The sequence below is a fragment of the Crocodylus porosus genome, unplaced genomic scaffold (assembly GCF_001723895.1).
Source record: "Crocodylus porosus isolate Cpor-Errol unplaced genomic scaffold, CroPor_comp1, whole genome shotgun sequence".
Taxonomy (NCBI): domain Eukaryota; kingdom Metazoa; phylum Chordata; order Crocodylia; family Crocodylidae; genus Crocodylus; species Crocodylus porosus.
Window position 1 is genome coordinate 78,465,644 of NW_017728931.1, and position 27,006 is coordinate 78,492,649.

A 27,006-nucleotide genomic window follows, 5' to 3' on the forward strand; every position below is an offset into this window, starting at 1 on the left:
AGCATATTGATGGCTTTGAAAGCGTAAATGGCATTTGTCAACCATCAGTAAATCTTTAAAACTGTTTCTGCAAATAGCCCAACTCTGAGTCTCAGCTTTTCCCATTAATCTGTACGTAAGGCTTTTTTAGAGCCTAGATAATGCCTGGATTAAAAGATCCATTCAGAAGGGAAAGCTTTAGCATTCACCTTGTGTACATAGCCATTTCACCAGTGGTATTCATGGGTTGTTATTTCAACTCTGCATTTGTCTTGCAAACAAGACATTTTGCCACAAAGGCTTGGTAGAGACATTCTTCAGTGAATTACTGAAACCTAGCCCCTCTATTTGTCATGGCTTGTTATTTTTATCAAGTGTAATCAGTTCAAATAGGAACCCTAGATTGACAACTTTACAATTATGTTACTATTTTAAAAGAGAAAGGTATGTTTCTTCTAATTCAACAATGAAGCTGATTAAAGCACAACTTGATTGCTTAATGTAACAAAACACTCTTACATTTCTCCTACTGAGAGGCCTGTAAACTGTTCTCTTAATTTTATTTTAAAATGATTAAAAGAAACTTACAGCAATCATCATTTAACTGTATTTTCTTTTGTGACTTCTTTTTAAAGACAAAGACCCTTTTACACATGTGCTAAGTTAATTTTTTTCTCATAGTTCTCACAATTATTCAATTAATATATTTAGGGATTTTTTCAATAATTTAGTTATCCTCAAACCCAGGGGTGGGCAAAATATGGCCCATGGGCTAGAACTGGCCCACTAACTGATTTGATGGACAGGAGTTGGCCCAGTGAAGGATCCAGCCTGCAGGCAGAGAGCGGGTCTGGCAGCCACATGGTGCCAGGCAGCCAGGGCTTCTTCTGGCATGCTGGGTGCTCTCTCTCTCTTTCTCTCTCTGGGCCAGGGTTGTGACCAGCATGGAAGTGGAATTATAATCTGCCTACAGATGTAGTATGCCCCACCTCTCCCCTGCACCTGGAGCCCTGACCCAGAAGCTGCTGGCTGCATTTGGGCAGCTGTGGACATGTCTGGCAGCTGCTGGGTCTGGATTGGGCATGGGGGCGTGGAGCAGGGCACACTAAAGCTGCAGGTGGGTGGACTCCAGTTGTGGGGGAGGGAGCAGGGAGGATGAGGGGAGTACTGAAGCTGCAGCTGAGTTCAGGCTTCTGCACAGCCCAGGAAAGGAGGGAGGGAGAGAGGAGAGAGATGTGTGGCCCTTGACAGGTCACCAAAACTTATTAAGTGGCCCACCAGCCTAAATAATTGCCCACCTCTGCTCCAAACCAAACACACACACAAGCATCTTCCTGCCACATACACACAAGTTTGCACTGTTTGGGTGACTCTTACCTGTCTAATATTTATATGCTTTCCCTTCTTACTTTCAAATGTTCAAGCTTGGTTTCTCATTCACCGTATCTGACCACTACCAAAATACTGTCTGGGCATGGTTTAACTCTAAAGACTATTCCATCAGTATATTCTCAAGAACTCCATTCCTCTTCTTCCTTCATGAACCTGCTCTTCTATATAGACAGCATCAGGTACAGCATCCGCCTTTAGCTGCATGGGAAGGTAAACAAGTCCACTCCCTCTCCCCGGGAATTGTGAAGCCAGAGATCTGAGAGATCTCACTGGGAACCTAGCATTTTGTCATTGTTGTTTAAATGCTTAATTAGAGATATTTATGCATAGGAGAGAAAAGGAGTAGAGAAAGAGGAAAAGAATGAAGTGTGACTCAGAAAACTTTAAATGGCTGCCTGTGGAGATCACTACAAAATGTTTTTTACATAAAGATAAATTGTAACAACCCATCAATTAAAAAAATCTTAATCCAGGTATCTTCAAGCCTGTTCACTGAGTTTGCTGTCAGAAGGCTATTATCTCCATGCTGGTCAGCTCATAGTGATGGACATGAAAATATTCAACCTGGAGGCAGAATGAGATTCTCTTCCTCTTTTATACTACACAGATCTTATTGGTTCCTATAATATCATGCAAAAAGAGAAATATCTGGTTGTAGATTTATGTTTGCCCTCAGGATCATTTAAATACTAGTATACAATCCTTTCCCATTTTCTACTCTAGTCCAGAATCTTTGGAGGATGTCATTTAGGCAATGCATAATTGCATTTGATCTTTTTATCCATCTCATTATGAACGTGCATCAAATTTAGTTGCTTCCATTACTGAAGGACTGTTTTACTGCTTTCTAAGGAGAAAACTCCCATATTTTTGGTAAGCCTAATTTTAAGAGAAATCTTTTCATCATTACCTGACTTGATAAGCGATCATCATATCTTCACTGTAGAGTTCCCCTGGATGGCTGCCACCCATGTGTACCCAGCCCATGTGTAAACAGTTACTGAAAAGCCATACCTGAGATACTGTGTCTTCATTGGTGCTATACTGCCTCCTAGGTGCCCCTAGAACTTCTGGAGGCCCATTCCATGGTTCTTTGTGCTGCAATGAGGCCACTCACTGGCTCCTTTTCTAGTGGATTGTGGGGAAACTCATTTTTCCTAAGACCAGGAGAAGAACTGTGGGAAGGCACTGGCAAACAATCAAGCAACACTTGAGAGACTTGCATCCTCACTGCAAAACAAGTTACCTAAGTGAAAGCAGAAGCTAGGCTCTAACTCCCCCAGCTAGTTGGGTTGAAACTCCCCCGGCCAGCTGGGTTGAAAGTATCACTAGACATTGATTAAAGGGGTTTGCATGGGGATGGAAAGAGGGGGCTGGGGGCAGTGAAAACCCCTTCAGTTAATACATACTTTGGCTGACTGCAGTGCCAATGGTGGGAGAGAGGAGGTGACATGTCTACAAGGTAGGGCACTACCTACAGCTGGGGGCAGGGTAGTTTTGGTGTGGGAAACTACAGGAAGAAACTTGCTTCCTTCCTCTCTCTCACCACCCTGGTGTGATGGAACTTGAGTTTGATGATGTTCTGGGGCACATTCGAAGGCCTAGTTATTTACTCAGGCTTCTCCGTGGATGAAGGGAGATATTTTCTTTTATGTGGGAGAGTGAGGAGCTTGCTTTCACATTGTCAAGCTGTCAGTCTACATGATTTGTGAAGTGTTCAAGTTTTTCTTTCTTTTTCTTTCCCTTTATGTAAGTCTTCCCAGAAACATGAAATATGTACCAACGGAAATATTTTAAACGGCTCTTGAAACACCACTGGAAATGAAGAGGACTTAGGTGCCAAAATCACTGAGGTCCACCTGAAAATGTTCCCCCTCTGTAAATCAGGAAAACAAAAAATACTTTCCTTGTTGCAAACTGTTTTCTTCCATGTAACCTCCATTGACTATCGTTTAATCTCATTTATTTATCAGGTTAGTGATAAGGGGCCTTTGTACATGCCACAAAATTGGCTTTTAAAGTGGCTTAAATGCCCTTTTGCACTGCTTTAAAGGTGACTGTTTACACTGTTGGCAGTGTTGGCGGTGTAATGTGATTTAATGGTGTGGCTGTTTACACTGTCAGCGGCATATTGCACATTAAATGACTTGGGATGCAGCAGAATAAAACGTGTCCGAGATGTTTTAGTTTGCTACCTTACAACCGTGGAGGAATGCACCAAGCCCTGTGCAGCTCAGGGGCTGTGCAGGCAGCCCGTGCAAGAAGACTCCACTGAAGGGGGGGAAAAAAAAGTGGTGATCCCGTTCTTTTTTTTCTCTCTCTGGAACCTGCCTGCCTGCTTGAACTGCGTAGGGGCCCAGTGCTTCTCTCCACAGCTGCGGGTGGCAGGCATGTGGTGCTTCCCTCCACGGCTGTGGTGCCCCCTGGGACCACCCGTGCCAGTTGCCTGTGGGAGGATGCCATCTGGGGGCCTGCTGCTGCAGAGGGAAGCACCTCCCTCCTCCCCCCGCAGCTCAAGGACTGCTCAGCCCTCCAGCAACTCCCCTCCACTCCCCTCCTGCTGCCAGAGAGGCAGGTAAGGATCACGCCCAACCCTTGTGTACACACATGGGGGTGGTGTCTTTAAAAATCCACTGCTTCAATTTAGGGAGAATTAAACCAAAGTAAACTCCCACGGTGTGTACAAGCAGCCTAGGGCTCCTAAGCAAAAAGTCCTGATTCTTAAGACACTACAGTGCTATGAAGAAACATATGAGCTCTTATACTGAGTATAGCTGAGTGACCCTCAGAAGAGTAATCCCTCAGTAGGAACATCACCTTAAAGTAGCTATACTTAAAGTAGCTATACTTGCTTCCAGTACTCAAGTACCTCATTAATCTTTATGTAACACAGCATATTGTAGACATACCCTTACATTTTTTCCTGGCATTGCCATGGGCTCTAGCATTAAAATTGACCCTGTAATATTTTCCTGTCACAGTGGGGTTGTAAGACTTAACACTGTAGATTTTTTTGTGGTAGTGGTAGATGAATTAAGTTCAATATGAAACCTTAGAGCTTCTTCATTAAAATTAGGCTCGACTGGAAGGAGATTAAGACTAAATGGAAACTTTCATTGTTAAGGCTGATGGTTTGTTATTGAGGGAGAGATACAAATCCTTTGAGTTCTTTGTTTCTTTGGAAGAAAATATACAGGTTTGGAAAGCTAATATGAAAGGTCTCTTAGTACTTCTCTCAGCTCTGGGGATGCAGGTTCTGGATACCAGCAGGCCTCATCTATTTTTTACCCCAAGTCCTCTGGGAATATAGTAAAAAACAGATTTTGCTCAAAGTTGTGGGATAGAATAGTTGTTTCCCCCTTTAAATATTCAATTGATATGATTGAATATATTCTGGCTCAATTTGAGCCACAGTAAAGTAATCCTGACATCGCCATCTATACATACATTTAAGCACAGTACTTTACTGCGTTGCTGGACACCACTTGTATCTTCCAGTACACAGTAAATTAATCTACTGAGCCCTAATAGCTGTGCCTGTGTAGATAGTGACACTTTACTGTGCAGCAAATTAATCTGCTGTGCAGTAAAGAATCTTATGTAGACGCACCCAGGAAGTGCTGGGGGGAGAGGGGTGGAAGCTTTTCATAATGGAATCCTTTGGAAAAAAAATTTGAAAGGGTATTTTCTTCCCTTCTCAGAGGTTCAGGAGTGTGCTATCTGGCAGAAAGTAATTATGTACTAGTCAAATCTTCTTCAATAATACTTAGCTCTATAGAGTACATTTCTTCCATAGCTCTCAAAACACTTTACAAAACAGATAAGTATTATTATCTTCATTTTAACAGATAGAGACTGAGAAATAGGGAGTGAAGTGATTTGCTGATAGACATGCAATGAGTGATGAAGGTATATAAAGAACCCAGATCTCTAGTCCAGTGCTCTATCCAATAGGTCATATTGCCTCTTTCATTTATACAAATGATAAACCCAGGTTTAACACATCTGTGGTACCTCAGCAATTAGTTAATTTTTTCCTTACTTTCTTTTCCTTCATTTTTTCCTTCTGCCAACTTTCATTCCCAGTCTGGGGCATGTGCTATATGTAATGCCTGCATCAGACCAGCTCTACATGATGGATCTGGGGCCCATGGACTGGCCCTGCATGCTAGATCCAGTGTGCAGGACTGGTCAGGCATGAGTGCTACATGCAGCTCACACCCAAGACTAGCCCTGCATGATATATGTGCTCCAGACTGGCTCATGTGTGCTGGATCTGGCACATAGGCCAGTCTGTGGGCCTGATCCAACCCACAAGGCCAGATGAATTTGACAACCTTTCATTAAATCACCAACTTATGCAATACACACCATCAACTTAGGCATAAGACAGTCACAAAAAAAAATGCACAGAAGGAAGAAGCACCCACCTTTTGTATTAACATTTTTCAGGGACATGAGCTGACTGGAATAAGATCAATTAGGTGCCCAAGTCCACTTAAACATCTAATTTTGTTAGCCTGAATAGCATTTAGCCTAGAATATTCTCTTATTTTTTAATATTATAAGGGAAAAAAGCAAAAGATCTCTAAGGTTGATTTTTTGTGTAACTAATATAATATTATTCAGGGGTCCTTTCACTATGTGCAGAAGATCCAAGTTTTTTGAAAAGTGGCCAGGTTGGAGTGTACAGATGATAGGGTGGCAGAAAGTTCACTGAGCACTAAACTGATGCAATATAGGGACCTTACCACAACTGCAATTTTGCAATTTTTGTGGAAACTGAAAAATCGCTAGGTCCCCCATGAAAAAGCATAAAAATGGCCAGCAACTGGGCAGGGAGGGAGCTGCATACAAAAAATGCCAGGAAACCCTGAGGTCCTGAAGCATGGAAGAGGGGAGGAAGAAGACGGGGAGGGGAGAGGGGGACAAAGTTTCATGGTGGAGCATGACAACCCCTCCCATACCTCTGGTTGTCTGAGGGGCCCCAGAAGTCTTACCTCTCTCTGGAGATTGACAGATGGCCATCTGTCAGTCTCTGGAAAGGAATGGGACTTTCAGGGCCTCTTGGCCAATCAGAGGTGGGGGTGTGGGCTGCCGTACTCCATTGGGAAAATGGTCTCCAGTGCCACACTCAGACCATGAAATCAGGGGGCAGCTGCCCTAATTTCAATAGGTCCCTACTTATTGATATTGACAGTACACTGAAGAATCAAAGGGAGAGTGTGTGACCATCTCCCCAGTCCATCCCTCCAGATCTGCCCCTTTTCCCAATGTAATTATTTTCTGAACACAATCTTCCTCTTTCTTTGGGATAGATGCTACTACTGTTGAAGAGTTTGTTTATCTATTTATTATTTTTTGTGATAACATTTACTAGACCAACTATATCGTTGGGCGAGATATAGTAGAACCATGTACCAGGGTCCCCTAACCTCTACAACTTGGAGAACAGGAAATGTTCATCAGAGGGCTGCAATCAGGAAGGCAGTTGAGAAAGGGCCAGCTGCAAAAAAAATAAGCAGCTGAGGGATCTACAGACAGGAGTTGAAGTGCAGCTGGGGATGGTTTGAGAGCTAGCTGCACAGATACAGGCACATAGGGCTCCAGGAAGGGTAAGAGGACAGAAACTGCTGCTTCATGGCTTAAGGTGCACCACCTGACAGCAGAGTGCAGAAGATGACAGCAAGCTGACTACAGGGCTGATTAGAAACCCCTGGACAAGGTGGAGGCCATGTAACCAGAAGAAGTGGAGCCCAGCATACTGAAAGCCTGATTCCTGAGTCAGGGGGCTTAATCTGATGCTGAAGGTAGAACTACTGCTATTCTGGGTTGCTAGAGAGGGGAACCAGGCAACAAAGACACCCAGGGAAGCTGCAAGGAGCCAGCAGATACAAGGTAGGAGTTTGCAGAGACCCAAAGAGGTTGGCACTTGTTAGCTGGTAAGGTGACTGGAGGTTTGGGTGGTGGCATGGGGTGCTGGAAGGCATTCTGCAGTAAAGGAAGCTAAAGCCCACACAGAAAGCCCTACAAGTGTCTGGGACACAGTGGGCTGTGTGGGGCTAAAGCCAAGCAGTTAGAGGCTAGATATAGTAGCCCTAAAGAGACAGGAACAGGCACCCAGTCTGAGGGGGAGAGAATGGTCCAGTCAGGGACTTGGTGGGCCAGGGCATTGGGCTAAGGGGCCTGGTGCACTGAGGGCAAGGCCTGATGGCCCAATACATGAGAAAACAAACTAATATGTATGAGGAATGGGTGTGGCTATGGCGGCAGATGGAGACTGTGACTGTAGCCATGAAGGCAATTAAGACCATTGGAACTGATAAGGCCTGGAAAGAGACTGTGTGCAATGGGGTTGGAGCCCTGGGAAGAGAGATTGTGCAGTGAAGTTGGAGCCCCAAGTCTAGTGGACCAATTTGGAGGAGTCCTGTTTAGGGCAGAGAGGTGAACCTGAGGAAGAGTAGGACTAGATGGGGCACCTTGAGCTCATCAACCTCTGAGAACAGCCTCCTCAGTTGTATTGTACATCAAAGTGTGGCAGGTGAGATGACAGTCTGAGACCCCAAGTGGCCAGTGTGGGCTAGCAGACCAGGGTTAAGGTGGCCACCAGGGATTGTCGTGGCTACCCTTAGTGCCAGTCCTATAACAGTCCAATAAAAAATATATCACAAAAAAAATCTTTGCTTCTCATACATTTCCTGGACCATTATGGCTACAACCATACTCCTGTTGAAGGCATCTACCAAACTTCCACTGATTTCAAAGGGAGTAAAATGGTCTCTTTAAAGCAATGGTGACTCCTCCTCCCCTCTCCTCTTCCCCTTTCCCCCACCTTGCCTTCCCCAAATAAATGAGGAAAAAGATCTAGCTGTACAAAACTCCTAATAACATTTATAATAATTCCAGGCGACTTCAAAGAGAACCTAAGGTGATGTAAGACACGATACTGGTTCAGCTCATGTTGATCTTTCCCCTTACTGTACTAACTCAGAGGGTAGAGTGCTATTAGATAGGCTGTTTTTCAGGGAGCATACATTTCTATTCAAAGTTCTCGTGACCTTTTTCAAAAGAATAGCAATGTTAAGCCTACGTCCCAGGGAAATTCCAGTAAGGATACTGCTTATAGTCTGCCTGCCTGCCTACACTTCTCTGTGTTTGGCTATGGAGATCTTTTAGAGTTGCTGTTCAACATGGCTGCTATAAGATCTTTGATTTTACTTGTTTCACTTATTATTGGTAAATCAGTTTGTAAAAATGCTTTTCAGTCATTGTATAGTGAGAATAAATATATTGGGAGTAGGGGTTCTACGCTTGTTAAACATTTTAACAATACAATAAAAAGACTCCCACTTCCAAAAACCTTACAGTCTAAATAGACAAAGAGTAGGAGGTGAAATACAACTGAGGGGAGGGTGGTTTCTAGATCTGTGCTTTGAGATCCTTTCAAGGGTGCCATATAAAGTTAGCACTGTTAGGTGTGCAAACATGATTCACAAGCTAAACCCAGAGCTTTCAAACAGGAACTCATAGTGTGAAAAAATATTCTGATCTGTTGTGGTCTTTCTGAGTTCTTTCTAACAGAAGAATTGCTCCATTATTTTTTTTCATGGCCTGCTGTGGGGTGTCTTGAGCCTAAAAAGGTTGAGAACCACAGATTTATGGGATTAAAAGCAAGGTCTCCTGGGTTGCAGGCTAGTGCTACAGCTAATTAACTCCAGTGCCTTGCCCATAATTTACCATCTCTACAGTGATAATGGTAACTTCCTCTGTGGTGCACTAAATATTTTGGGACCTGATTGCTTTGATGATGAGCATATACTAGGTGACAGCTGTGGACAGCTAATGGTCAGCTGTGACTAAACCTCAAAACCAACAGGAACAAATATCCTTAAAAGGCAAATTGTAAAGCTTCTTAAATTGATTAGGATTGTAGGTATATTATTTCAGACATATTTCTATTTTTAATGAGGAGGTTTAAAAAAAAATAGGGGCTTGATCCTGCAACACTGACTTATGTTAGTCTTTATATGGTCCTAGTCAGTAACTGAAATGGGATGATTTATATGAGATTTATATGTATGAGAAAGGGTTGCAACATTGTGTCCTAAGTTTATTGTATGTCTACAATTTAATGAATTTATCATGAATTTTTTTTTTGTGCTTTAGAAGCTCTCAGACAAACCCTGTTAGTGCAGTGCAGGGATGGGTGAGGCCAAAGTGAAATAATGGTTCCCACCAGGTATACATGAGGCTTCACTTCACAAGATGTTCAAAGTCAGACTCCTGCTCAGTTCATTGTACAACTATTAAGTTATAGAACCACAAGTTAGTGATCTCTAACAGTGACTGGCTATGCCCAGAAGCAGGACTTTATGAAGCGTTGATAGTGGTGGATCCAGACTTCAATAAACAAACTGATTATCCAAAGGAAGCTGTAATGAAAGATGACTTGTTTAATTTTCCTAATGGTAATTCAATGTTTCCATGTCATTTTGGAAATACTTTTTATGTAAAACAGAACATAATCTAGAAAAAAACAGTAACACAGATGATAAATTACTCTTCAAGAACTTTGCCTTAGTTGCAGCGCATTGTAGATCATGCTCTACAGTGGCAGTCCAGCCTATGAAACTACCTTTAGTCAAGGCTCTCTTCTATGTCACCATCCTATTTTCGACTAACAATGCTCTCAGATGAGCCGAAAAGATGTACTTTGCTCCCACCATTACAATTTCTGCTCTCCTTTTCTTTCCCCTTTTCAAAAACTTGAAAGCATTGGATTGCTAATTACTTTTATCCAGCCTATAGGAAAATTAGTTTATCTTCCTGATCAAAGCAAATTAGGCAGATCATGGCTGATTAGAATGCAACAGTAAAATCTCCATACTTTCTATTCCACCCCCTTTTCTCTCAGAAACAGGGCCTGTGTCAAATATGTAGGTATTTCCCACGGCCAGTCTGGACTCTGTTTCCAACAGGCTCTGGGGCTGGGACAATGGTTCTTACACAGACACTAAAGTTCTTTAGTTCAGTCATTGTGCAAGAAAAGAACTGGTAACCCTTTAGCTAGCATTTGATGAAACATCTAGATTTACATATTTCCTTAATTGCATTTTTTGAATGTGAGTGAGATTTATCTGACTAAAGTTAAATGCCTCCTTTATTCTATAACTCTAAGCAAAATACAACTCCATGCTCTCCATGCAAAATTTTATTTGGTTCTGATCCCAATATAAAAATTCTGGGTTTTGGTTTGATCGTCCAGTAAGGAAACCTACACCTTCACCTCTCCTAGCATAAACAGCACATTCTAAAGAATGACTTGGTTAACTGCTTCCAAGGCATTCTTTTGATTTTTAATATTGAATACTGTTCCTGGTTACATAGTTCTATGAGCAACATTTTCTATCACCACAGCACTTCAAAATTATTTACTTGTGCCTCATAATTCATTTCTTTAATATTTGTGTCCTATGGCTACAAAAGATGAAAGCTAAGCTATACTATCACTTTATTTATAATCAATTACTATAAATTAACAGTAAATCTTACATTTAGCTCCATTTAAACATCACTATGCAGCTGGCCATTTGAAAATAAAATGGTTGCCTTCTTTCACTTCAGTGGGCACAATACAAAACATCCATTGAGCTTTTCTTTTATTGCAGCTGCCAATGCCCAGCCGACTTTTAACAAACCAACCAAGCGGAATAACAATGCAGCTGCAACATTTTATGGTATTTCTGTTAGTTCTCTTTTGAGACTGAAGGTGTTAATTAGGAATCAAAGAATACAACCCTGCCAGCTTTCTTTCACATGCTATACACTGGCCACTGCAGTTTTCAGAAGAAAAATAAATTTAATAAAGGGACAAAAATGTTGTTTGTCACACCAGTAACGTGTACTTAAGACCCTTTGATCATGAGCTTTTTATGTAGTCTTGTCAGACAGGCTGAAAATATTTTTTCCTCCCTTTTCTCCTTTCTGTGGGCTTTACTGAATACTGATTTTAAGACTGTCTGAAAAGGTGAAAACCCCCTTAAGAAATGGAATGCTTTACAGGTGAAAATTGTCCTTCTTGAACAGCCCAGTTTCTTCCCGACCCTCCTCCCTCAAAAAATCAGTACTTCACAGTGTCCATTAAAGTTTAAATTATCCTGAAATAGTCTGCACCTATCTACATAATCTGTCAAGTATGTGAATACCCATTTGTAGGCATTTGAGTATAAAATGTTGCTTAAACTACACTTTTGTGGAATCTTAGTTTAAATGAATGTAAAAATAACCACCTAGAATAATATATTAGTTTGCACATTTATAGTTATGCACATATGCTATATAATGTATATTTGCTATTTTATGTATATCTAAGTATAATCGTATTAGAGTATCATACATTCAAAGGTAACAGCATGAAGTCATTACCTTTAATCTTCAGTTGAAGTTAAAAAGCTTAAAATAAGTTTATGAAGTTAGCACTGTTGGGAATTAGTCAAGCTTGCTAGCTTTCCCAGCAAGAGCTTTTACTGCTAGATGCACAAATCATGCCAAAATCCATTAATCCTGCCAGAGAAAGGCAGAAAGAAGATCTGGTTGTTGATTTAATGTTAATGAACTGAATGGGTTTCTAAGGCTACCTGCAGAGTTTTCTAAACTGTAAAACAAATAGTCATTTAAGTATCACTTAGTACAGAAAGTAAAAACTGTTCACCTTAAAAACTAAATATGAGATATAAAGTTACAAGATACTGGTAAAGACTTATAAAACTACTTATAATTATTAGGATGTATGTATAAAGCATTATATTCTATAAAAACATATTATTGAAATAGGAACTTATACTGTATTTAGGTTTTAAGAGAGAAGTCCCAGTATATTTGCTAGTCAAAAGGATGTTAAAACATTGTTCCCTGTAACAGGCATTCATATCATGCAGACCACCATAGCACAGCACATAAAGAATGGCATCTATCATTGAAATCTATCATTCAGCTAGATTAGATGAGGGAACAACAAAATTGTTCAGGGGGTGTAGTTCTAATAATATAATGTATTTAATAAGCTTAGTAGTTAGTATAAATTTTAAAATGGAAGTAAGAACAATGGAAGAATGTTTAAAAATCATACAAAGCATTCTATGCAACTTTTTCCTTAGTGAATGTTTAAGGTATTATTGAATCTACTAAAAACGTATTGTGGTCAGTTTCAAACATAAATATGTATTTAAGTGCTACTGAAAATCTTAGCTCCAGATCTGCTTTTCAATGCACTTTTGGTTCCCTTTGACTTTAGAGTAAATCAGGCAGGCATGTTGAGTGCCAGAATTAAGCTTCATTAAAGCAAAACAACCCAAAACAAACACACAACAGATTTTACTGTGAGGTCTGTATGGACTAGGTCTTTCTGTACACGAAATAAGCTTTAAAGAGTAAATATGTTTTAAATTGGCTGCTGCACATACTTGCTATAACTTTAATTTCTGTTGTTGCATCATAACAGTATTTTAATGTAAAAAAGAAACGAAAATCTGACACTTAAGATGGCAAGCATACATTACTGTATGAAATACTCATAAAATAGTTAATCTTAGAAAATACTTTGTTCTTGTATATTATTGACTCATGTTAGCAGTTCCATAATTAGCTATGTGACACCTTCAAATAAAAGCCCATTTGATAACCATCCCTTTTAAAAAATATTCTTGTGTGGTCTGTGGACAATGAATAATTTTGGTGGGAAGCTTGCCATTAAATGGACAAAATGTTTTTAACATGTGGTACTATAAGGAGAAAGAACGGTGTTTTTTCAGTTAAAAAAACAACTTAGTTGCAGTTCAAAATGTTTTAGAATTAAGAATTCTAAATGTTTTAGAATTTAGAATTTAGAATTAACTCCACTTTTTTTGATTCATGAGTGCAACAATTTGATTCATTATTATATAATGGGATTATATTTATAGTGCTAGGTAGACAATTTGCATTTACCTGCTAAGAGAATTTGAGCCTTTAAGATGCAAGTCAAGTGCACAGAGTATTTTTTAGTTTAATTCTGTAGGTTTTGCAGAAATTCTAAACTCCACTGGCATTGACTGTGTTCCTATTGTAAACACGTATGGTGGGATTTTCCTAAAAAAATGTTCAGTCTAACTGTATTGCAGTAAAGGCAGTGGGAGTCTTGTCACTGGTTTCAACAGGAGCACAACAGAGCCAAAGCGGAGTGGTTTTTGAATATTCCACAACTACTTTTCAGAGGTATCTGAGGCTTCATAACTTGTGCTCAAAGATGCAAGGTTTGTTAGGCAAATAGCTCAGATCCAGAACTGAGAAGACAATTAGATTAATTTCTGATCAAGCAATTTGGCTACCTGCCCTAGCTCTCTATGAAACTACCACTACCCCATGGTTCTATCCTGACAGTCTGAACCAGCAGTTACACTTGACTCAACAGTCTTCAGGTTCAAAAGACATGGTATCTTCTCACTGGTCATTTACAGTGGTGGCACCTGTACCCCATTGACAGATTCTAAATATGGGAACACACCGGTGAAGATGCAGGGCAGGGGTGACAAACTCATCTGGCCCTGCAGGTTGGGTAAGGGGCTTGTCCATGGGCTGGACTGGACCCACAGGCCAGCCCTACAGACTGGAGCCAGGATGCAGCACAGCTTCAATGTGAGCAGCTCATAGTTTCATAGTTTCTAGGGTCGGAAGGGACCTGAACAGATCATCCAGTCCGACCCCCTGCCATGGCAGGAAAGAGTACTGGGGTCAAACGATCCCAGCAAGGTGTTCATCTAACCTCCTCTTAAAAACCCCCAGGGTAGGAGCCTGCACCACATCCCTTGGAAGTTGGTTCCAGGCCCTACCCACCCTGACTGTGAAGTAGCGCCTCCTGATGTCTAACCTAAACCTACCCTCTGCCAGCTTGTGACCGTTATCCCTGGTCACTCCTGGCGGTGCTCGGGGGAACAGTGACTCCCCCAATGCCTGCTGATCCCCCCCGACTAGTTTATAACAGCTCATGTGGTGTATGCCCCAGAACAGCCCTGCATGCTGCATGCAGTCTGTGCTGGAATTGGTCCAGAGCTGGGGGCAGTGAGTACCACATGCAGCATGCAGGTTGATCCACGGTCTGGCTCTGGCCTGCAGGCTGTATCTTGGGCACCCCTGCTCTAGGGCATTTCTCTCCAGCCACGCTTGAGATCTTGGTCTCTGGGGTGCTTGTGAGTGAGTGCTGGAAATGATACCAAAGCAGCCTAACTAGCATATTTCCAAGATTGGCATATATGAGCATGGCTAAATTCAGCTGCTTTGTCTTGTAGGGTTGTCTTGTAGGGGTGTGCAAAGTGGGCCCTATTTGATTCAGATTTGGCCCAAATCGGGGACAGTGATTTGATTAATTGATTTGGATCAATGTCCCCGATTTGATTCAGCTGAATCCAAGGCTGAAGATTGATGGTGATTTGGAGAATCCGTGATTTGGACATAGACACAGCTTTAAATATTTTTTTTCTATAGATCTCAAGGTACTAGCATGGCTTGTGAATGCTGCAATGCTGGGGCGTATGGCGTGTCCTATAGAAGCATGGGGGACTCCTCTGTGCGCTCCCCAGTGGATCTGGAAGTGGACCAGAACTGCTTCTGGTCCACTTCCGGGTCTGCTGCTGAGCGTGCTGGGGAACTCCCCCATTCCTTACTTCTAGAATTTTTTTTTCCCTTATATTTACCAACTTCTTAGCAATTTCAGAATATTGACCAATATTAAAACTATCATTTGCTTTTGAACCAACAGAGCATGGTCCTTCCTATTTACCTTGATTGTTAGATGTTTTAGATTTCAAATCTTACAAGAAAGCAAAGTTATATAACTTTATTGCATCAAGTACAGTCTGAAATGAGACTAACATACTTCTTAAAATGAAAATTTAAAATAAAATTCCTGATTTTTATCTATGCTGTTGAATTATTTATTCGGATACATTTCTGTTAATCCAAAGTGATTGAGAAAAGTATTTCATGAATGTAGTACCTGTTTTATGTTGATACCTCCACGACCAGTTTGATTTGTCAGAACATTTGCTGATAGATGAATGGCTATGCTATCAAAGTTTGTATGTTTCTAGGCAGGGTTTTTAACTAAGAAAGAAAAACATATATGTAGTGTGTTATACTGATAAACCATTTATTCAATTCATAGATATTCAACAGCAAAATAATCATTTGAGCTCTGTGAAATTCGAAGCTGCCTATACACATGCTTGGAGGCGGTGATGGGGAGAAGGGAGTTAATTAGAGTGGTTCCCAGGCAGCCACTCTAATTGAAATGCTGCAGCATCACATGTATTAAGCGCCAATGTGTTTAAAAATGTCCACAGGACACTTTAACTAAACCTCATCAAATGAGGTTTACATAAAGCACCCCACAGCCATTCTTAAATGCACAGGGACTTAATACACATGATGTTGTAGTGGTCTAATTAGAATTGAGTCCGTTCCAATGCATCCTAATTAAAACACCAACGAGCATGTGCATAGGCTGAGTTGCATGGAAGAGACCAGCAGGTTTGCTCACCACTCTGTGCTCTTCCCTGTCCTGGTGTGACAGGGATCCCCTGATGAGCCACCCACAGCCTAGTCCTGCTCCACACTGAGGCCCTGCACGCCCCGGCTCCAAGCCCTGCCTGGCTGGGCTTTGAAACAGATTTGGAAGAGATTTGGTGGAAACAGGACAGTGATCTGGAACACCAAAACGAATCGCTAGCCTCCAAAATGGCCAAATCTGAAACTGAATCAAAACACAGCTGTTTTGCACAGCCCTAATGTCTTTCTCTTTCTCTAACTGCTGAAAACTTTCACTGCGCATTTTGTCTTCATCAATAAGGGAGTCATGGAACATAAAGGAAACTGTCCAGGTATCTTTGTTCCAGTCATTCTCCACACCTGGTGCTGCCTTGGGTTCTTTCTTTCAGCTCAGCATACATGGTCTTCAGCCACGTATTCCTAGGGTGCATGTAGGACTATTTTTAGTCAGTGCATGGTAGCAATGTGCTTGCTGTAACTGGACAGAAATGGACTGATTCAGTAGTTTGGCTGTCATGCTATTTGAAGATCTTAGTTTGACTAACAGATACGCAGCTGCATGCAATTAGATTGTGTGATGGGCTGGCTGGCAGTGACCTGGCCCAGGGGTTTTGAAAGGGCAAAGGATGATTGGAGGACTTGGGATTCCCTTTCCTCACCAATCAGGCCCCAGAGACTCCCCCCCCCCGGGTCCCAATTGGCCCCTTGGGTCCTGAAAGAGCAGGACCTGCAGGCAGCAGTGGGACCCTCGGCAGCACGGCGTGTGGCTGGCAGGAGAGGCTCCCCGCTGGGCTCCAGGATCCTCAAGGAAAGGCTGCAGCCAGCAGGAGAGGTTCCCCAGCTCCAGGAAGGATCTGAGCAGTGACCTGAGGGGCTCCCAGCTCTGCTTCTAGCTCCTCCAATCAGAGGCCAGGCAGCTTGATGTGAGGCTGGGGCTCTGGGAAAGTCAAGACCCCTAGTAGGCTGTAGTGGTGGCTATGTGGCAGTGTTCTTGTCTATCGTATGGGACATCTGGGTTCAAGTCCTAGCTGAGGTGATTTGGGGTAAACAAGCTAACAAAAAGCAAGTTGACTTGCTGTGGAAAGGGGCCGTTGTGTTTTCCCCCTTTATCCCCCTCCAGGTACCAAGGCCCAATGTTTCCTTGTCATTTTGCATTTTGTGCCCTTTGTGCATTTCACCAACCCATATTGTTTGTTCTGCTGTTTGAGTTTTATATTTTGTTAACCCTGTTTTTGTCAGTGATTGTAAGTGTCTATCCTTTGTTGAACCTGCCCCCTTGGGGCGTTGTAGTGTCCTCTATACCCTCTGATTTATGTCTGTTATGTTCCCAGTATCAAAAGGTATATGGTTAAGTTCCCATTGGTGGTCTGGCTCTGCTCTATAGGGGAGGAGAGTCCCTACACTTCCCACAGTGCTTGTACACCTGCTTTGATCCCTTCAATTGGAGAGGGGGTACCTGTCGGAGTACCACCCGGGTTACAATTGTATACTAGCATGTCAGTTACTTTGTTGGACTGTTCTGTTCTAAGGATTTTATGTTAAAGAGTGTCAGTTCAAGACACATAAACATTTAAGCCATTATTATCTATTGTGTTGAGCTTGCTAGCATAGAGTAGCATTTAGGCTCAGAAATAAATGTTATTTTCTCAAAAGCTTCTATTGCTTCTGAAATCCTTCAGGATAAAGAGCACCCTGCTACTCTAAAAAGAGAGGTGTATGGATTAGCTATATTCCATACATAAATTGATTTCCCCCTGTTATAGCCCAGAGAGATATCCCACGTATTTGTATTGTAAACGGTGATCTTACAGGTTGGAGACAGAGCTACAATGCTTTGGAAAGACTTGTTGTTCCTGAACTCATACTTGTCATTTCTCTCATGGTTTCGATGTACCCTGTAACGATCACATGGCCATCAACGTAACACTTATTTTTAATGGGTTTAATTTACATTAGTGTAACATGTTTTGTCCAAAATGCCAAAGTGCACACGCAATATATGAATGCGTGAGCTGTCTATTTTGAGATCATTCAGATTTTTATTGAATATTTAAAATTACTTTTATCAGGGATTAGGCAATTATTCATTCACCAAATATGAAAAACAAGTCAGAATAATTTTGAATAAACAGTGACTAATTTCCCCCATGACAAACAAATGATGTCCCAACTAAAACCTTTGTGATAAAATTACAACACATCAGGAGCTCAATCCTCCCCTCAGTGGAGCAGAGATGCTTTACTCTTCATATTAACAGGAGATGAACAGACCTATGTTTAGTTTCTACAGTCCCTTATCAGAATATATTAAATTACCTGGATGTTGAGAACAGTTTACTAGCTGCTACCTTGCATACAGAGTTATGACACTGAGCACAGTACCTTCAGTGCATCTGTATACTACAAACACCTTGTATTTATAACAGTACCCTAGAGCCAAACATGCAAGAAAATAAAAACGGAAAGACTAAGATGCATCTATGATCAACAATAAATGTAGAAAACAGACCACATCTGGCTTCATGTCTACACAGATTAACTGTAGTTAGACATGGAAGCAAGACAGCCAAGCCAAGCTGAGCCAAGCCAGTAACATGTGGAGAAATGTGATTTAACGTTTTTTGGCTTGACATATCCCTCTGTGTAAGATGCTCATTACCATGGTATTTACATGTCATTAAAAAAAATCTACTGCCATTTTCAGTTAGTACCAACAAAAAGTCACTTCAACAAAAACTACCACCTCCTCAGCGGGTGCATCTACACAAAATGTTTACTGTGCAGTTGACTAATTGGCTTTGCAGTAAACATCTGAGCACCTACACATCTGCCCTTATTAGGATGGAGCAAACTAATTGACTCTGCAGCAGGATAATGCTTGTAATGACTTGTATGTACAAGCATTATCCTGCTGTGGAGTAAAAAAAAACCTCTGCAGCAGCACAATGTGGAGACACTGCCCCAGCTGGCTGGTGCACAAGGGTGCTTCAGTATGAAGGCTGCCTACTGGCTAGCCCAGCAGTGAAGCACCCTCGTTCCTCAGTCTGCCCCTCTGCAGCACATTGAGCCAGGGGGAGCAACTCTGGTCTGGCAGACCGACCCCCAGAGAGCCCCCTGCCAGCCCAGGCTGCTCTGGCCAGGCTCAACATGCTGCAATCCCAGGTGTACACGCAGACACGTGCCCAGCAGGAATAAACTCCAGAGCAATAAAGCTCTGGAGTTTATTGTTGTGCATTTATAGGTATGTGTAGAGGAGCCCAGTGATTTGCACAGATGGGCACAAACTTTGTGTGGATCCATCTTAAGGCAGAAGCTTACAAGCAGACATAAATGACAGAATACTGATTATTTGGCTGTATGTTTAAGAGCTCTTTAAATGAGTGACCTGTGGATTGTCTAGGGCAGTGGTTCTCACTCTTTTTGGACTCAAGGCACTCCTTGGAAAGTGTCAGGTATTAGTTTTCACCTGACACATTTTTCTACTACAGAAAAAAATTGAGCAATTCTTCTGTTGTGAAGAACTCAGAAAGACCACAATGGGTCAGAATGTTCATGACAATATGAATTTCTATTTGGAAGGCCAAGGTTTATTTTGTGAATCATGTGTAGGTGTAGGTGCTTGCAAACCTAACACTGCTAATATTGCACAGCACCCTGTAGTACCCTTAAAAGAGTCCAATGGCAGAGTGATCTATGGCAAGCAAACAGCGACAACAGATAAGTAACTTAACTCCTTCAAAACTGGTACATTTGGCTCTGTGAAAGAGCATGTATTATTAACTAGTTTTTATGCTGTGCTTAGGTATTCTTTCTTTCCTTTAAATATTCCAGGGATGGTTAGGTAAGTGTAACTTTTCTCAGTGGGGCTGCACTGTAGGCAGGAGTGGGGCAGGTGGTGGTGGCCCAGTGGAGAGGGGCGGCCCTGGGAGAGGTAACTACAGGGGAGCTAAGGCAAATTTTGGCTTGGGGGGCTATATCCCCCCCCACAATCTCCCCCTAGCACTGCCTCTGATTAGGGACCTATAAAATTAATAGTGGAAGTGGGCTGTGCAGTGGCTCCTTTAATCTGAAAGGTTCCCTTGTGCTTCTGAAAGTCCACCAGTGATTGGCGGAGGGACCCTGCTGCTTGTCACTTGCTTCTGATGAGCCAGGAGGCAAAAACTGAAGTTTTAAATATGGCACCATTTTTGCTGCTCCCTGCTGATTGCCCAAGGGGCCCTGGCAACCCCACTGTGTATTGCTGACCGGCCAGGAGGCAAAGACCGCACCATATTTAAAAACTTGGTTTTTGTCTCTCTGCTGATCAGGAGGGAGCAGCGAGCGGTGGTGGGAGTGCACAGGGAAACCTGCAAAATTGGCATAGGTGGGGTGCACACCAACTTCGTCGATTTTGCAAGTTCCCCTGGGTGCCACCATAGATATTGGGGGCAGGAGAAGCAGGACACAAGAAGTGTCTCTGCATCCATGCCATGTTCTCCTGACCCTGCCCACGGTGCCTGCCATGCTGCTGGGAGCTGTCGGTGCTCTGGAGAGCCTGGAGCAGCAACTTAAAAAAAAAATAAAAAAAAACATTTTCCTTGGCACACCTCCTGGCATGCTGAGGAAAATGTCTCCACGTGCCACTAATTGGCACGCATGCCAGAGGTTGCCTATCCCTGAGTTACTGTATTTTTAGCAATGCTAGTTCCATGAAACAAAGTTAGTTCCTTTAGGATAAAAAAAGCCACAAAAAGAACAAAGTCTGTCCTGGCATCTCTCCACTGAATTCCATGGAGTTATACATAGAAATTAATCTGGCTCTAGGTCAGCATTTCTCAACCCATGGGTTGTGACCCAAAAATGGGTGGCAAGAATCTATGAAAGGGTCACAAAAAAACCTTAAAAATGGATTCTCCTTTAAAGGAGAAAAACATGGGAAAACATGGCTTTTTCTTGCAGGCTGTCAGAATTCCGGCCTACAAAGGGCTGCTTGGGCCTCCCCTGCCCCACACCCCTTCCTACCCCACACACTGGGGGCTAGGGGTCAGAGGGTCAGGAGTGAGGGGCACTCGCTTGTGACTGGCCATCCATGTTTACAAAAAAGGTTGAGAACCACTGTTTCAGGTCTTTCTTACCATTCCTCTAAAGATTTATTTTAAATATTCCACCCAGATAATCTAATAAATATTTCCAGTTATAAGTATCCAATTTACACAGATTCCTTACACAGATCTGGCATTCTCTACCTAAGATGTAAATTTATTTCCTCATCTAAAAATCTTCCCCTGATCTTGCCTACCAAAAATATTTTATGCTTCTTGAAAAAGTTAATCGGTTGTGCTTTATAACCATTTCTGGTCCTGAAATGGATTGGAAGGTACGGGGAGCCTTCCATTCCTCAAGGTACCAGGCGGCTCATGAACGCTGAGATGGTGGGACGGCTGGAGTGTCCCATGGGAGTGCAGGGGTGGTCCCCAGCATGCTAGGCAGTGGACCAGAAGCACTTCTGGTCCACTTCTAGGTCTGCCGGGGAGTGCATGCTCCCCCAGTTCAGTGACTAGTGTCTTCTGGGTCTAGGGCATACCCGGGGCCCCCCTGTAGCTAATCACCGAGCTGGAGGGGTGGGGGGATCCCCCACAGGCTCAGCAGTAGACCCAGAAGTGGACCAGAAGTACTCTTGGTCCACTTCTGAGTTCACTGCCAAGCATGTGGGGGGGCCCCCCTCTGCTCCTGTAGGACACTCCATCTGCCCCACCATTGCAGCATTCAGGAGCCACGCCTGGTACCTCGAGGTATGTAGAAAAAACATTTAAAGTTGTGTCTATAGCTGAGTCACTGATTCTCCAAACCAGCATCGAATCTTCAGATTTGGCCAACTCAAACTGGGACAGTGATCTGAATCAATGAATTGAATCACTGTTCCCGATTGGGGCCGAATTAGAACCCAAATCAAATACGGCCCTATTTACCAGTCGTCATAGTAGCTACTAAGTGCAGATCCACAATGGACCAGGAATCCCTCACCATTTGATTCCTGGTCCATCCAAAGTTTAAAACCAGCTGCCTGGCAGTGGTAGTAGCATTTCTATTCAGGCAGTAGTGAAGGAGTCACTTGACTTTATGGTTCACTATATATAATCTACCCAATCTCCTTTCCACAACAAGTGTTAATGACCCTCTTACTTTTTAAATGGCATTAGTGGCATTCCACTAATCAAGCTATTTTTTTCCTACAATTCTGCTGTCTCTTAGTTCTTCCAGGTAATATAGCTTCTATTTCACAGCCCTGCAGACTATTTTTACCCCTAGGTAAGAACTTAAGTGTGGAAACATTAACTCAGGTGTGGAAATAACTTTCACTGAAGTAAATGCTGGATGCACTGTCAAGATGCTCAAAAGGCTTGATTTTGTTTTATTAATTTGACAGAGATGTATATTTAATTTTAATGACTAAAGAAACGTTTTTGGCTAGTTTATTCTGTTTTTCAATAGAAAATGTATGATATATTTGTTTTTAGTTTGATCTTAAACTGAAAACTATAGTCTTAGGCCCCTAGCATATTTGTCAAGTCTCTAGTTTCTTTTTACCCAAGAAAAATACGTATTGTGTTATATGCAATGGTATATTTTAACACTTGCCCCCCCTAATTCAAAACCTTACATCTGCCCACAGAAGCTACACTGAGAGTTTTGGTGTATAGTAATATAACTGGTCCCATAAGCCAACCTCTTGTAGACTAAAGGTGTCAATATATATCATGATTAGCATTAGCACCACTTATTCTAAAGGTCAGAATCCAGATGAAGCTACCATGGAAGAATCCCAGTTTATTCCAGTTTAGCATGAAGCAGATCAATTCCCAAGTCACATTTTTCTCTTCCCATAATGCACTTTTCTCCCTTCTGTTGAACTGCCCATATGGACCCCACATAAAGCCCAAGTCATAAGGGACTGAAATTCACTCTGGAAGCCCCTTGGCAGGTCATAGGGGAATCTACACCCCTCCCATAGCCCATTTCAAAATTCCCCTTCTGGAGAAACTGTTTCAGTGCCAGTACAGTAAATATCTTTTGGATGTACCAGGAGCATGGAACCCCTCCTATGTTTTCCTCTCAACAGCCCAAACACTAATTTCAGAGACATATATGAATTTCTTGTTTCCATGAGAACACAGCACATCAGAAGACAGAATCCTGCCTAATCCTTGCAGGCACCTCTCGTTAATATAATGAAAAGTTCTGTACCTTGGAAATGACAGAAACTCCCTTGGATTCAAGCTTTGTTCCTGTATTATATAATACTACTATCTGCACTTGAACAAATATTTTTGATATTATGACTGCCATATCTTTATTCACCACACAGTTGTGGAACAGAGACCCATTATAACCTGTTTACAGATACGAAGTCAGAACAAAGAATGATTAAGTGACTTTCCCTGTCTATAAAGCCTGTTGCTATTGGTTCCAGGACCCAGAGGTCCCAATTCTCAGCTCTAGATCACACTCCCTTTTTCTGTCTTTCAAAGACAGAATGCATTGTATTCTGTAGCTTATTTACAAACTTGTGGAGATATGGAACCAAATCCTGACCTGTAGTTTCAACAGGCTTACATTTCTGAGGGAGGGAAATAGGCTTTGGTCTCTTAAGATTATATGAAATGAATTCTGTTTATGTGAACAGGACACATTATTCTGAGCTCAATTTGTACAACCTCACTGGGCCATACTAAGACCTTCAGTAAAAAGGCTGCAGCTGCCATGATAGCATGTCAGTCATATTTATTGATGATGTAAGACTCATCCAGCTAACCAAAGGTATATAGGTTCAGAAAAGCTTATTAATGATTAGGCAAGAGAAGACTCTTACCTTACTACTGCTTTTTTCTATGAAGTCTCATTCATTGTATAGAGGCACTTATTCTGCTAGCCCACTGAATGCTAAATCAGTGCAAGTTATGCTTCCTCATGTACAGCCCTTTATGTCTGATGATCTGTTTTTGGATTCACTTATGCCACCACTTAGCTGAGTGTCTCTGTGAGTGCAAGGCTTAGGTGAAGACATGAATAATATTTAAAAAGCAACTGAAGTGACATCAAGAGATAACCTTTTCTCCAGTAAGCAAAGTAGGAGGGGACTCAGTTATTTGGTAAAGAAAACAGTAACCCAATATCATGCCAAAAATATAAGAATGGTATAATTGCCCATCTATATTTCACCTTGTACTTCAAAGCAGGCATCATACTTTGAGTTATTTTAAAATAAAGGATAATTATAGTTTAATATTTTGTCTTAAGAGATAACAATCCAACATATGTACATTTTTATTTCAGTTATAAACGTTCAGCAGATGCTGTCAAATCCTTTTAAAGCAATTAGTCCACAAAATTGTTGATTTGCATTTTCTATTTTTTTTAAAAAGCCTTCAGTTTAAACTAAATACAAATGGTACATCAGATTTCAGTGTATTTTAAAATGTTTTGAAAAGATTTATGATGTGCAGTATTTCATCAAACTGGGTAATGATACAATGAGTCCAGGATAATTTAAATGAAACCATTCCAGTCACCCAGCTGAGTTCATCATTTAGGTTTTAAAAATAGTACACCACCCTGATCTACAAACACTTGCATATGTGATTTTGATGGAACAACTCCTGATAGAAAATTTAAGCATATGTATAAATGTTTGCAGTGCTGGGATCAAATTATGCAATCACTTAACAGCCAGGATGGAAAATCAAAAGATACACTATAGAAAAAGCCATTAAAATAATTACCTTATCACATGGCAGTACTATGCTTTTATGGGTGACACTGTAAACGGTACATATGTTCTGTTATCTCATTTTTCATACAGACCAATATTCTTGTCTTACTTAAAGAGGGTCTAGTAATTACACTGGTGTATTTAAAATTTTGCAGGCACATACACTCCGCATTGCTTAGTACAGTATATTAAAGGATATGTCTACACTGCTGTAACTGTAGTCACTGCAGCTTATATAGGCACACCTGAGCTAGATGTACTACAGGTGTATAAACAGCCAGTGGTACATACCAGGTACCATTAACAGTGTAGCTGTCCAAAAAGCTGGGTAAACACTCATATGATTAGCCTGTGTTGAGCTCTGTGCTCTCTATCAGTACCTGATCTAGCTTGGGTGTATCTATGGGAGCTGTAGCCCCTGTAGTGACTGCAGTGTGGATGTACTCCAAGAGCTAAATGTACAAATATTAAAGCAAAAACAGTAAATAAGCATATATTAGCAAGGGTGTAGAACAGCTCAAACTAACTGTAATAAATTGCCTTGCCCAGAAAGATACCACCAACAGTATTCTAAAGAGACGGGTCCTTGAGAAAAAAATCATGCCATATTCTAAACCTCCTGGGCCATATTCTGTGCCTGGGGACTGATTTAATTAGCAGCAGCTGGTCATCATCTTCAAGACAGAGTTGAGCAACTTGGAACAGGAATGCAGCACACTGTTCTCTTCCCCCTCTATGCTCCTTCCAACCTCCGATACATTTCCTTTACCAAAACTGCAGATAAGGAGGTACAGGAGGTAACTGTACTTATTCTATATCTAGGGATCCTACATAAATCACAGCAAGACAAAGGGATTTTTGCAGATCTCTTGTGGCACACAGAGCTGATTTCATGGCTTTTACATGGCAAGCACCCCCCTCTACTTCTACCACTGATTGGCAGAGGGACCAATCACCCATCTTCAGACTGCAACATTGCATCAGGCTTCTTAGAACAGTGTTTCCTAAACTTTAAAAGCCCAAGGTACACTTACATTAATAAAAATTTTCTGCGGCACACCAGTTAAGGCATTCCCCATCCTCATACCTATTGAAGTTCATAGCTCATTGCCATGGCAAAATTCTGTAGTACATCTATTCATTTCTGACGACACACTTTTGTGCCATAGCACACTAGTTGGGAAGCACCACTGAAAACCTTTTGCTTTCTTTATTGGCATCTTCACTGAGTCTATATCACTAGCTCAGCCCCTTAGTCATGCTCTCTGGAATCATGTGCTCTATGGCTGCAGAGATGGCCATTCTTTTTTTGTATTCTGGTAAAATTGTATTTTTTGGGGATGATTTGCACAAAATCGTGGGAAACACCTTTTTTTTTTTGCAGTGACTGTAGAAACTGTCATTTTTTGTGTTTTGTGCAAAAACTGTGAAACTGTGATTTAAGTAGGTCCCTATCTAGATTCACTGGAGGCTAGTGAGTGATTTCAACTCCTTTTGCACTGCCATAATAGCAGATGTAAAGCAAAGACTCCTTGAAAGCTCAGCACTTTCAAATGCATCTAATTTGAGATAGATGTGTGGGTTTCTGGACAGTGCAATGACATAGGAGTGATCAAAATATTAGGGAAAAATGTTTAAATCCAGATTCCTAAATAAAACAGAATCACTAAGAGTTTTATGGCTCCTTTGCTCTCTGCTACCAAAAATCCTGATGAAGAAGGTTTCCTTTTTGTGGTGGTTTTCTAGTGGATATAAATGGAGCTCTCCAGGGCCCTGGAGTGACATCAGGAGATGGCTTTCCTTTACAACCTTCTCCTCCATTTCCCTGTCAATGTGTCTCACTCCCTCCCCAACAGACATCAGTGTTGCACAGGACAAGAAGGGTCTCTTGGTTTTAACACCTCCAGAGCAGAACTAAGGGTGTGCCCACATAGCAGTTTGCCCTGGATTTTACTAATAGTAAATTCACTTCCCAAGAATAAGCTGACACAATTAGTTCCCCTAAACTAGCCCCTATAGTAGATGCTTTTGTGGACCCAACCACCAGGGACAATCAGTTTTATCTTGAGCAAATAGCTACTAAGGATGAAGGTGATTAGGTGAGTAGATATACAACCCTTTCCAGATAGAAATTTTCCAATGCAGTAAAATTATTACATGCTTTTCAAGGAGTAACTCTCCCCTGAATTTGAATGATTATGTAGTTAGTAGGATTGTTTGTGTCACATGTCTGCTCTGATTTTCTAATAAAGTAGTTTTTATTTACTTCATTTTTATTATGTAATTGTCATATTTACTGTTGTTTG

General features: G+C 41.6%; 1 protein-coding gene across 1 annotated transcript in view; it reads right to left on the reverse strand.

Moving 5' to 3' along the window:
• Positions 1-25,779, reverse strand: part of LGR5 (leucine rich repeat containing G protein-coupled receptor 5) — a 119,375-nt gene extending 93,596 nt beyond the window's left edge. Inside the window, exons 1-2 of the mRNA XM_019543937.1 lie at positions 25,735-25,779; positions 25,081-25,152 (exon numbers count right to left, since the gene is read on the reverse strand). Coding sequence (XP_019399482.1) covers positions 25,081-25,152; positions 25,735-25,779 — 117 coding nt within the window. The remainder of the gene's footprint in view (positions 1-25,080; positions 25,153-25,734) is intronic.
• Between the last annotated feature and the right edge of the window lie 1,227 nt (positions 25,780-27,006).